This window comes from Danio rerio, chromosome 9, assembly GCF_052040795.2.
Source record: "Danio rerio strain M-AB ecotype USA chromosome 9, GRCz13ab, whole genome shotgun sequence".
Taxonomy (NCBI): domain Eukaryota; kingdom Metazoa; phylum Chordata; class Actinopteri; order Cypriniformes; family Danionidae; genus Danio; species Danio rerio.
This window is the reverse complement of record NC_141029.1, coordinates 43160001-43173833: the sequence shown is the minus strand read 5'-3', so window position 1 is coordinate 43173833 and position 13833 is coordinate 43160001. Positions and strand designations below refer to the sequence as shown.

Here is a 13833-nt window from a genome sequence, read left to right as displayed (position 1 = left end):
TTGAATACTTTTTACATAAATTAGGCAAGGCAAGTTTATTTATATAGCGAATTTCATACACAGTGGCGATTCAAAGTGCTTTACGTAAACAGGAACAAAAGAGACAAGTATAAATAAATAAAAACAAAGGATAAATATGATTAAAAACAGATTAAAATGTGTTAAAACAGGTTATAAATAAACAAAAAAAAGAAAAGAATGACAATTCTGTGATCTGTCAGACGTAGACTCATTTAGTAAATGCACAGATAAACAGGTGTTTTCAGTCTTGATCAGATGTGCTCCAACATTAGGCACTTTCAAATCATTTCTGGAAGCTGATTTCAGCAGCAGTGGGCATAGTAGCTGAAGGCGTAGTCGTCCTGCTTTGACTGAACTCTTGGAATTTCTAGTTTATTTGTTTTCAAAGATCTGAGTGATCTGTTAGGTTTGTATTCAGTGATTATATCAGTAATGTATTGAGGTCTTAGGCCATTTGTTGATATAATAAACAAGTAATACTTTAAAATCTATTCAGAATGTAACTGGGAGCCAGTGTAAAGTCCCGAGGACAGGTGTGATGTGCTCTGATTTTCTGATTTTGGTCAGAAGCGTTCTGGATTAAACATTTTGCATTACAAAACAAATCTTATTATATTATAAAATAGCTTTAAGCTGTGAGTTTGACAGGAACAAACGTATTACAAAAGAACTTGTTTTCTATTATATTGTGCAGTTCAAGTGTAAATTAAATAAATTTCAAATGTAAATAAAACTTGTTGATTGCTGTAAAGTTTATATTACAGTTTTTCTCAGACGCTTTGGTACATTTCTCAGATGAGACTTGAAATTTGCAAAACAGTAAGTGCATTTCTCAAAACCACTTGTACAAATAGCAAACACTATGGAATTATTGCAAAACCCAGTCTCTTGCTCAAAATCCTTAATTCGTCTGTCAAAACTAAATTTCTGTGTCAATGAGTTTGTCAGAATGAAGTGTCATTGTGTGCGCATAAGACAGTCAGATTACTAAATCATGTTGTCAATATAACAGTGTACTCTGGAGATGTGTTATGATGTAATCTATAGCTAATTTTAATTTTTTTGCTGTTTGTACTTTAATTTGACAGCACTGCATAGCACAGAACAAACAAGTAGAAATGTGAACAGGACAATCTCCTTTCAAATGCACCTTCATTAGAAAAAGTCAAGATTCATCCTGGAGAAATTGACCAATTCTAGACGGATTTAGAAAAAAAGTCTAATGGAAATGTAGAGGAAAATGCATTATGTCTGAATGTTATGACAAGATATTTTAATGTAAAGACCAAAATAATACATTTTGATGAACATGACATAAGCAATTGACAGTGTAGGAAACATCAGAGAATTGCACAGAATCATTTGCATGGATGTACCAAAGCATTTGCAACTTGTTCAAAGGATTGAGAAACTTTTTGATTTGATGTGCAATTTGATGTGCATAAGCGACACGCTGAGGTAAAGATTGAACAGGTTGTTTTGAGAAAATTAGTTCTGATCTGAGAAATGGAGCAAAGTAACTGAGAAAAACTGCACATTTTCATTGATAAGCCTGAATACACATATGTAATTATTGCAAATGTTTTTTTAATAAACCTCTGTAGAGTTCAAGAGGAATTGTCTGGGAAACACACTAAAGTGTAACCTTCTAGCATACAGTGAAAGCTTAATATTATCAAGTAGTCATGTCTTCATGTTTAGTAACTGTGGTTCAACTTTGGTTTCTTCATTTTAACCTTTTATTAGCTTCTATGGACCTGACAATAGGATGACATCTGATCTCTGTTTACTCTTTTGCACAGACACACAGTTGGTGACACTAAAGTGCCATTCTGCCTGCAGTCGTGCGTGAAGCCGCTGAAGTACGCTATATCCGTGCACGACCACGGCACTGAATATGTGCACCGTTTCATTGGGAAAGAGCCCAGTGGCTTACGCTTCAACAAGCTCTTCCTAGATGAGGACGGTAAGGATTACAACCATCAGCTTCAGCATGACTGCTCTCTTCTGCAGTCAGCAAACCTTTCAGCATTTCTCTTAAAGTTTGCCGTTATTTGTTCTGTAACAAAAACGTGACTAATCGCTTTTTCCCCTACAGATAAACCACACAATCCAATGGTGAATGCTGGGGCGATCGTATGTACTTCTCTTATAAAGGTAAGCATCTTCAGTTTTATATTATTTTTATTGTTGTGTATTTGTTGACTACTATTTCTAACTGCACTCACATTTACTTGATTTAAATTAGCTAGATCAGACTATTTGGTTTTGACTGGATGAATGGTTTTTGTGATCAGAAGTCATGCTGAAAGGTTGTGGATGTTGTATTTTATAGACTATATTGTGAGCCATGTTGCTTAGACTAAGACCAATTGATCATCAGTGTGTATTATGGGTGCTTCTTGTTTATTCTCTGTCATATTACTGTATTCAGTACACCTACTCAAGGCCTCCGCTTTCACCGCAATCTAAAATATGTGGAGATCATCCCGTTTTCAGGATCATTATTGTTAGAAGTCTGTTTGCAATGAATTTTAGATGAAAATTCATTCAGACTTTCTATCCTCCACATTTTTTTCACCCTCTTTTGTGACCTGGGCTGGGTGATCAATTTTAAAATAAATATTTGTGAGATCAGTTTGAAATACACTATATTGCCTAAAAGTCTTGGGAGAGCTGCCTTTCATTGCAGATGAACTTTAGTGACGTGCCAATCCTAATCCGTGGGGTTTAAAATGGAGTTGACCCACCAACTCATCTGGGAAGGCTTTCCACAAGGTTTAAGAGTGTGTTTGTGGGAAATATTTGACCATTCCTCTGGGAGCAAATTTTTGATGTTGGATGAGAAGGCCTGGCTTTAATTCATCTCAAAAGTCTTCAATCAAGTTGAGGTCAGGACTCTGTGCAGGCCAATCAAGTTCCCCCACACTAAACTCTTTAAACATGTCTTTATAGACCTTGCTTTGTGAACTGGTGCCTGTAATTAGGAATGTGTCATCCTCAAACTGTTGCCACAAAGTTGGGAGCATGAACAGGTTTCCCACAAGTAAGGGAAATTCTGGAATATCATGGAATTTCTTAAATATTTTTTTTTATTGCTTTACATTTTTGTTTTTATTTATTGTCAGTATATAAATTTGTACATTTTTGTTATTTCAAGCCTATTATTATGGTTAGGCTATTTTTAAGCTCCATTTTATTCCTCTCACGCTAATCAACTTGCAGCCACTGAAGTCAAATGCTGTCATCATTTTGTACCGTAACTAAGCAAATCATTTTAGGATAATATACATTTTAGGTGCTTTGGCTTCAAAATGACCATGTTTGGGTGTTAGACAACAGAAAAGCTACTGTAAATATAATATTTATTAAACTATCATCAAGCTGTCAAACATGGGAAGGAGCACTTCTCAGCCACACACACAAACAGCAAGTTTTTTCTGGGGTAAATTATTCATTGTTGTTCTTATAGTGGCTATTAAACTCATGCCAAATGATATCAAAGCTAAACCTATTTTAATATGTTTTTAGCTTAACATTAGTTTATTACATAATTTATATATATATATATATATATATATATATATATATATATATATATATATATATATATATATATATATATATATATATATATATATATATATATATTAATAATGTAATATTAAATTAATGTTAAACTAAAAACATATTAAAATGCAACAGCAGCCTGTATTTATGTTCATAAGTCATAAAAATTAAGCTTTTAGTCAGAGAAAATAATGGAAAAGTCAGAGAATTTGATATTTTGCTTAAAATGGGCAAACCTGATTAAATTGTTCAAAATGTCTTGGAGTTCCTTTTAATGGAACAAATGGGCCATCCTCAACCCCTAAAAAGACTTGGCACAATGCAGTCAGGCAAGTTTCGTTCTCCTGGCAACTGCCTAACCCAGACACACACATCAGATTGCCAGGCAAAGTAGTAAGTGATGTTAGGTGATTTAAGATTTAATGGAATCCCATTTCATAAAGCTCTCTACTCACTGTTCTTGAGCTAATCTGAAGGCTACGCGGAGGTTTGTAGCTATTAACTTGGCAAAAAGTTGGTGACTTCTGAGCATTGTGCCCATCAGCATACTCTCACACTGCACTGTTGTTGTTTTTTTCAGCATTGCTGTTGTTCTCAACTGCTTTCACTTCAATATCACTAGCAGTTGACTGTGGGATATTTAATATTGAGCAAATTTCACAAATGGACTTATTGCACAGTTGACAATTGCTCCTGCAAATGACCCATTCTTTCACAAATGTTTGTAAAATCAGTGTACATGCCTAAGTGCTTTATTTTTTACACCTGCTGCCATTGAAATGATTGGAACACCTGAATTTAGTGATTTAGAGGGGTGTCTCAAAACTTTTGGCAATATAGTGTATGTACAGATATGTTTATCACCTATTTAGTAGCCTATATCATATGTGATTACTGCAAATGCTTTTAGATCATAGAACATGTAAAGAATATATACTGAAGTTTTAGCATACTGAAGTTGAATTTATAAAGGTCAAATCAACTGACTAAAAAAGACAAAATATCTGTTTATTTTGAATGCAGGACATTTTTTACTAAACATAATAATATCATTGAAGACACGCAGTCTAGACAGATCTGCATTGTCAAACTCAACATATTGAGTATTTAAATGTTTTCATTGCAATTCATCCAAGTATAAACATGGTAAAAAAACATCAATAGTTTCCTTAATATATTTTATGAAAACCGTTTTAGTAAGTATTTTATTAATGCTTTGTAAACACATTAAACTTGTAGTTAAACCTACAAATTTTAATTTAATATTCGATAGTTATACAGTATCACCCAGCCCTACTTGTGCCATATTTAAAATGCATCATGGTGTATATTTAAAGTATTTGTAGTGTATATTTAAAGTATATGTAGTGGTTTTATGAAACCCAGCTAGTGTTGCTTGGAGTTGTTTGCACGTTTTGGTTTCGTATGCGTGTTACAGTGGATGCACCTTGGTCTTATATGTGTTTTGATCCATGTGCAAACACACAAGATGAGAAAAACACTCCAGCTGGGTTAATGGTGGTTTTGTAATTCAAGTGTTTTTATTGCTTTATGTTGACAGTTATGCTCAGAGTTGAGGCGTTGAATACAGTATGCATGTTTGTCTACGTTTAGTTTAAAGTGATAATTTCTAAAGAAAACACGTTTTCAGAAGGCTTTTTTGAGACGAGTCGGAAAAAATTGTTGTCATCTTGTGCTACAACAGGCTTGCATAAAAAAATCACTTTTTTATGCAATTATGAGGGCTGTCAATTTATAGTTAATTTAGTGCAAAAGTATTTTCAGAAATATGTTGTCTGTAACTGTCTAACTACAGTATTTGTAACTTGTAGTTTAAAGTGAATTACATAATGCAGTCATTATCATGCAAGCGAAGCATGTGTAAAGCATTTTGATTGATGCATTTGGCACATGCCGCTAGTTTTAGCTTTGCTTTTAGTACAATATATTTGTTAATCCTTAATGTTTATGGTGATGAATGCCTCCATAATTTTTTTTGTCATCCCCACCCCCTTTTTTATTTAAATTCTGTATTCTCTATTTTATTCTTTCTTGCCATAGCCATGTTTGACTTTTAATGCCAAAAAATAAAAGATACTTTTATTTGGCGTCATGTCTTAAAGCTAATTGCAAATGTTCTTGATGTATATTACAGTTTTTCACAGTCGCTTTGGTGCATTTCTCACAACACCAGTGCATTTCTGCACAACAGTTAATGCATTTCTCAAAACAATTAGTACAAATTGCAAAACCAAGTTGGTAACCTGCAAAAGCATGTCACTTGCTCAAAATGGATGGTTCATTCCTCAAAAGCAAGTATTCATGTCAATCAAAGTGTCAGGGTCATCAAGATGAAAAGTCCTGACACAATTGTTTATTAACAAGATAGTCAAATGGCTTTGTCATGTTTTCTTTATGACAGTTTACTCTGGACATTTTTTTCAATACAAAAAAGTTAGATGTTGGAGACACTTCCTGAAAATGCTCAGGACAGCACTTTATACTATTTGCACAGCCATTTGAAAACTGCAGCAAAGTAAGACATCACTGCATTTAGTGAGGTATCTGAGTACAAGACACTGAATATGTATGTTTCACTTTTTTACTGAATTTGATCGTTGCAATTCTAATTTATTCACAGCATTGTGCAAAAGAATAAGTACACCCTTATTTACAATAAGCATAAGCTTCCTTTGGGTAGAGCTGTGCACAACTGTAAACAATATCGCAGAACATATTGGAACTGAACCTACTACACAGGTCTGTAAATCATTCATGAAATTGTTCAATTTAGAAGACTTTTTCTGAAAAATAATTTCTGATTTTTTTTTTATAAAATATTTTTTTTAATAGTTCATCATTTTTGTATGTAATGACTCAGGTAATAAAATGAGGACTATTTTATATGGAATGACTATTCAGCATTTACAAGTTTAGTTAATTTTGACTGACATGGCATAAGCAAATGATAATGTTATAAATAGCAGATAGTTTTATGAAAACAATTGAAGCATGTCTAAAAGCATTTGCAATTAGTTGGAAGGAATGAGAAACTGCTACTATGATGTGCACAACTGACTAATTGTTTTGAGAAATGCATTAACTGTTGTGCAAATGTAAATTGTGTTGTGAGAAATGCATCAAAGCGACTGAGAAAAACTGTAAGAAAACACTGGACAAAACAAGTCTGCAGGCCCCAATATACTACAAGCGAAATAAAAAAAAAACATATTACAAATATACTCATTTAGCAGATAATTTTTATCCAGTGATATGAAATCGTTTTAAACAAAATCAGGCCAAAACCAAATTAGTTTGGAGTTCATTTCAGGACTAGAATCAACTTGCCAAAATGAAATTTACTTTAGGGTTGTGCGATACTGAATAAAAAATGTGATGTGCGATAGCATGCAAAGTAATGTGAAATATAAAAATGCAATATGATATTTTTTAATGATGTAATAACAAACGTACATTTTATATTATTTGAGGGAGCAGAAAGCATCACTACAGCTTCTGACATCAGCCAAGTTTTATTGTTTTAAAAAGCAAATCAAGCATACACAGCCCAGCAGACACACGATGTCATAAGACATTATAAGGTTAGAATTAGGTTGTCACGTCAGGTGACCAAAATTCAATTTTTAGCCAGCGTCTAAGGACAAAGTTACTTTAACGTCCAACAACGTCTTCAAATGACGTTGATGTTTGGTTAATTTTAAGTTGTGTTGAAAAGTGACCCAAATCCAACGTCAAGGCAACATCTTAAACCAACGTCATATTGACGTCAAATACTGACATTTATTCGTCAGGTTCCGCAGCCAGAATCCAGCGTCTGATAAACGTTATAATGGTAACGTCCACAACAATTCAATTCAATTCACCTTTATTTGTATAGCCCTTTTACCATGTAAATTGTCAAAGCAGCTTCACATAGAAGATCATAGTAAATTGAAACAGTGTAGTTCAGTTTAGCTCAGTTCAGTGTGGTTAATAATCACTACTGAGAGTCCAAACACTGAAGAGCAAATCCATCGATGCGCAGCTCAACAGATCGCAAACCATGCAAGCCAGTAGCAACAGCCACAAGGAAAAAACTTCACCAATTGGCAAAAGTGAAGAATTTTTAAAAAACCTCGAGAGAAACCAGGCTAAGTTGGGCACGACCATTTCTCCTCTGGCCAAACATCTTGTGCAGAGCTGCAGCCAAGGCTCCGGAGACTGGAAAGCTGAACCTCAGCGAAGACTCGTCTGTCTCTGGAGCGTCACAGGAATCATTCTCATGCTCTCCACTCCTCCATGACCACCATAGCAGCTGCTCACAATACGACCTGGTCCAGAATAATGGAACCTTGGTATCATCTGTCGCTGGTCGTGGATCGAATCAATGGTGCTGCATAGTCTGAGGGCCTCAGGATGAGTATCCCCAGGTGGAAATAGAGAATAAAGAGAATAATTAGCGTAGCTGCTATTCATAGTGTATATAAACGAGATGCAAAAACCTGCGTTGGGCACATTCATGTGGGCACATTCACGTGATGCACTGAGTGTATGCTTTACTAAAAAGATAGCTGATATTTTATTGATTTTAGGTTGGACATTGACATTGGCCTGATGTGAGGATTTGATGTCAACCCGATTTTCAACAAAAAATAGGGTCCAATAAATAAAAAATGTGAATATAAAAATAATTGAAAAAGATCTGTACAGACTCTATATTTTTATCATTTTGTAATATCGTGCCGCCCTACTTTAGAAAGTTTGCAGAAATTGCTTTAGTAAAATGTACAGAAATGTTTGTTTCGACAAATACACACTTATGTTTTATAATTTGAAATAAATACTTTGTTTTATTTATCATCATGGGGGCTTTTTTCTCAGTAAATTAATTTATTAATTTGTTGCAAACCATTTAATGAGTTCAAACTTAATTGACAGCCCTAAAATGTATTTTAACCAAGCGCCAATCCACACAATAAAAAGGATGCACATCACTGAGTGATGAATGTTGGGCATCCTGTGAACAACACAAGCTCACACATCTCCCTCCATCACACCTGAACTTAGCCATTGTGATGCTTTTTTCTCATACTGTTCTCCTGTCAATGATTTGCGTGTGACTCCTCTGATGTGCTCCGGTAGGTCAGTGCTGAATGTAAGTCGTGCCTGTCGGTTTCCTTTGCACCTCAGTAACGCATGACATCATTTCCTCCCTTTTTCTTTCCGAGTCCTTGAGCTCCGCCATGAGCGTGTACTAAAAAGCGTGTGATATGCTGTTGAAGCCTCTGTGTGCTTTTTTATGTTGTTGCATATTTTGCAGACGTAGGATCTGTGGGGTTTTTTGACCACTGCTGCAGGTCAATGACGTTGGTAATTTTTCCTTTCCATTTTTCCTCCCTCCCCATGAACAAGCCTGGATACTAAAATATCAGTAGTGCCATTGTGTTCCTTAATCAAGCGGCGACTGCATAAAGTAACACATCAGGGCAGGAGCAAATGTGCTGCAAACTACAGAAGCCCATTGAGGCCATGTGTTCATGTTTTATTCTGCCTCTTTTCATGAGTTTTATTTTTTTAAATAATACTGATGCATGGCCTTTGTGGGTTTCTAAAGTAAACTCGGTATGCAATGCATTCAGCATACACCATACACTTTGTACCCTCTCATAAGAAGTAATGTTCAGCAGGGGTGAAAGAAGTACATAGAAATTGTGCTTGCATTAAAATAAGGGTACTGTGAATTTTATTTTTAAATATTATTTTGGCTTAAATGTACACTACCTGACAAAAGTCTTGTCGGCTATTTAAGTTTAGGAACAACAAAGAATAATTTGACCTCTAGCTGATCATTTGGTATCAGAAGTGGCTTATATGAAAGGCAACAGCCTCTAGATTATGCTTATTTTATCAAAATAAAATATGGTCATGTCTTGATTTTAAATTATTTAATTAAAACAGTAAGGTCTGACTTCAATTAGACAAAAGTCTTGTCACTTAACAGAAATAATGTACAGTATAGAATATAAAGGCATGGTGCAGTGGAAAAAGAATGAATATTGTGTATGACTCCCATGAGCTTGGTGGACTGCATCCACACATCTCTGCAATGTCTCAAATAAATTAATAAAGTCATCTGGAATGGCAAAGAAAACGTTCTTGCAGGACTCCCGGAATTCAATTCAAGATACTTTGGATTCATCTTCAATGCCTCCTCCTTCAACTTACCTCAGGCATGCTCAATAATGTTCATTCTGGTGACTGGGCTGGCCAATCCTGGAGCACCTTGACCTTCTTTGCTTTCAAGAGCTTTGATGTGGGGGCTGAAGTTTGAGAAGGAGCGCTATCCTGCTGAAGAATTGGCCCTCTCCAGTGGTTTGTAATGTAATGAGCGACACAAATGTCTTGCAGTGTTCATACGGTCATGGCAAACCTGGAAAAGTCATAGAATTTTGACATGGAATTTTCCAGGCCTGGAAACATTTTGGAAAAGCAGAAAAACTCACAAAGTTTTGGAAAAGTCATGAAAACTTGTTTAACAAATATCTATTTACATAAATTTGGTTAGTTGTCTTCACTGAGTTCCTGTCCTTAGCCAAACACATACTCTCATATTATTAGTATTAGTTATCTAAATCAATTTTACATTGATATAAAAATACATTAAAAGTTAATAGATTGTTGCGTGTTTTATGACATGCTGTAATAAATTTGAATGTGCATTATTTACCACGTGTATGTAGACATTACATGAAACATTAGGTCATGAAATGTACTTGAAAGTCCTGCAAAAGTCATGGGGCTTTAGTATAAATGTGTTTGAATCCTGGTCTTGATACCTCAGGCTGTTGATGTTGCCATTCACTCTGCAGATCTCTTGTACACCTCCATACTAAATGTAACCCCAAACCATGAATTTTCCTTCACCAAACTTGACTCATTTCTGTGAGAATCTTGGGTGATTGGGATGCAGCTCAACAGATGATTCATGAGAAAAATCTACCTTCTGCCACTTTTCCAAATGGTCAACTAGAAGTCAGATTATTATTTGTTGCTCTTACAAATTTTGTCAGGTTGTGTATATGTAAAAAATAAAATAAAATCAGTTTCTCTGAATTTAATGGATTTATTAGTTTTAGGTTTTAATAAAATGTTAATAATTGTTTTGTTCTATAAAGATCTAATACCATTTCTACCATATTTGAAATAAAAATACCTATTTTGTAACTGTTGCTTTCAGTCTTTTGATTGGTTTTGATCAATTTATCAATTAATGCATCCTTTTTTAGATAAATCTATTTGGAAATGTAATTAATAATAATACAACAGTTTAGTTTTTCACATCCCTGATGTTCAGCAGTTTACAGTCATTAATGAGAATTTACAGTTAATTTCTGACAATAATGTAGTCAAGCTCAATGGTTTTTTGCTCTTTAGGTTAGTTTAATGGATGCCTTAACCCACACTCAGACTGGCAAGAATTAGCAGGTTAATATTCACTTATCCGCACTCAATCAGAAACACATCACCATACAATGCACAGATCCTCCTTACACTTCATCTTAAGACGTTACCCACCCTGCTGATTCACATCACTCTTGTTTTTTGACCCACTTCTCTGTTTGGCTTACAGGTCTTCATGTACACGTTTAACTCCAGTCTTTGCTCTGTAGCGGTTCATCATCATTTCCTTCGTAGAGCATAACTGTAGTACACATATGAAATGTTTATGATTTCTAACTGCAGATTACTAACTGATGATTTTAGCACTCTACTGGTAATATTTACGAAATGACTTTGTCCATTTCTGTTCTGCTAATCTGTATGAGATAGTTACTGTTCTGGTTTATGTTTTCCCCATGATGCTACTTCAAAAAATTTACACTCACCAGCCACTTTATTAGGTACATCTTGATAGGTTGAACACCCTTTTGCATTCCAGAACCATCTTAATTTTTTTGGTCACAGATTTAACCATATGCAGGAAACATACTTAGTCTTCAATTACTCGAGAGCAACACACAGTTGCTGTAGTTTTGGTGGCTATGATGCAAATCTCTGGTTCCATCACATAAGGCTAATAGATGTCTAGTAGATGTCGAAATGTAGATCTATTTGCTAAAACAAGGGAAAATTTGGTTAGTCAGTAAAATCTAATAGACGTCTAATCCAAAAATAGACGGAAACGAGTGACACAGAAGTTTGTCTAATCTTTGTATTTGATGACTAGTCTAGTTTGGGCTATTTCTAAACGTCTATTAGATTTTCATTGACAGCCCAAATTTATCTTTGTTTTAGCCAAGCTGTCTATGTTAAGATCTCTTTTAAACACAAAATTGCTTTGTGGAAAATGGTCTGTTGTATTGAGATCTGCTAACTGTGGAGATCATTTGAGTTTAGTGAATACATGGTCACGTTGAAGAAATCAGGCTGAGATGATCTGAGCTTTGTGCCATGGTATATTATTCTGCTGGAAGTACTGTAGCCATCATAAGATTGGTTCACTGTGGGCATGAAGGGATGGACATGTTTAACTAAAGTCAAGGTCCATTTAAGGCAAGACATTTCACTCAGTAGCCATCTTTGAAATGCCTCTCTGGGATTCTGTTTTAATAGAAAAACATTGATTCTTTATTCAATTACGAATACATTTTTAATTTGGAATCACCAATGAAATTTAAGAACAAATGTCTATTCAATAAAATTTTTAAATGTTTAAATCACACAAAAAACACCCATTTTTACAGGTTGCCCAAGCTAATTTGCAAGCATACTAGAGGAGATTGAGTTCACGACACCAACCTACTTCATGGCCTTTTTAGAGACCTCCAAAAACAGAAAATCAGAACTCATTCTATCAGTCTAACTATGTATTTACCATAAGAATTTATAACTTGCGTGTTACATAATATCAAACTTGGTCTTGATGGCAAATCTTCTCTCAAATTAACAGTGACCGCTTTGTGGCCGTTCAATTGGTTTCTGTCATGTGATTAGCGTCTGAATGTTGGAGCTTTATTCATGAGATCAGACAGGACAGACTGTAACTCGTGTTCATTTCATACAGATTACAAAACCAAAAAACTTTCGTTTTCAAGTGTAGTTGGTTTGTTTAAAAGTAAAGATTTCAGGCTTTATGTTTTAGCACATTTCTAGACCCCAAAGGATTCATAATAAATGAAACTGTCATAAAATTGAAATTACTGTCAGTATAATTGAGTAAATTTAAGTAAAATTGACAGACACATCTGAACCAAGTCCCGTCCTAGGAGAATTGTCAGTCTATCAATGATTGGCTCCTTTACTAGAAAGCTGGGTTTCCTCTGTTGGAGTGGCCATATTGACCGTTACACTTTTCCCCCTTCAAAACTATACAAGTGATATTGTGTATACTTTAGGCTTTGCTAGAGTAGGCTGTGGCATTTACCATAAGTGATGCTCAATTGGTACTAAGGGTCACAATGTGTGACAACATAACATTACACTACCGTCAGCAGCCTGAACCATTGATACAAGACAGAGTGGATTCATCTTTGCACCAAATACTGTCCGTACTGTCCAAATGTTGCACAATAATTAAAAGACTAAATCAAATATTATGTTATCCAATATCCAAAGTAGTTATTTTTTGGTAGATCACTGGCAGGAGTGGCACAGGTTTGTTTTTCTGCTGCTGTATCTCATCTGCTTCAAGGTTTTGATGTGATTTATTCAAGCTTCACCCAATCTGGATATTATCGGATATCTATGATTAACAGGGTGTTTTTGTCCACAGAACTACTGCTTATTAGATATCATTTCTCTTTTTTAAGCATTCTCTGCAAACCCTAGAGATACATATGAATTAAAATCCACAGCAGTTTCTGGAATACTTATACCAGACTGTTGAGTACCAATAATCATGCCACATTAAAAGTCCTTTGTAAGCTTTTATTTCCCATTCTGTTGCACATCTACATACCTAAATATGGTGATTGGCTGATTATATATATTTGTTTATCAGTTGAACACCTAATAAAGTGGCCGGTGAGTGTATTTTGATGTGATTATTAGAATAGGAGTATTATAAACTCTCAGTGAGGACAGAACATGTTTGCATGTCATTTACACCTTTCCTTTGTCTTTCAGCAATTAGCAGGCAATGCTGAGAAGTTTGATTATGTAAGTCAGATGTTTAAGGATTGTGTTATATTCTCTTTTTCATAGAAAAACTGTTGCTTTGGACTTAAATGTTCTGATTTCTCT

General features: G+C 34.8%; 1 protein-coding gene across 16 annotated transcripts in view; it reads left to right on the top strand.

The window, feature by feature from the left end:
- Positions 1-13833, top strand: part of glsb (glutaminase b) — an 85455-nt gene that overhangs the window by 44927 nt on the left and 26695 nt on the right. For 11 of the 16 annotated variants that reach the window (XR_015499788.1, XR_015499787.1, XM_087268263.1 and 8 more), the window contains 3 exons: positions 1824-1987; positions 2120-2178; positions 13717-13749. Coding sequence is in view for 11 of the 16 variants with exons in the window: in XM_087268263.1 (XP_087124389.1) it covers positions 1824-1987; positions 2120-2178; positions 13717-13749 (256 nt within the window). In the remaining 5 variants the exon portion in view is untranslated. Of the gene's footprint in view, positions 1-1823; positions 1988-2119; positions 2650-4431; positions 6804-8911; positions 8962-13716; positions 13750-13833 lie in introns of those variants that run through there. The other 5 variants (XR_015499789.1, XM_087268267.1, XM_087268266.1 and 2 more) reach the window with 2 other exon arrangements.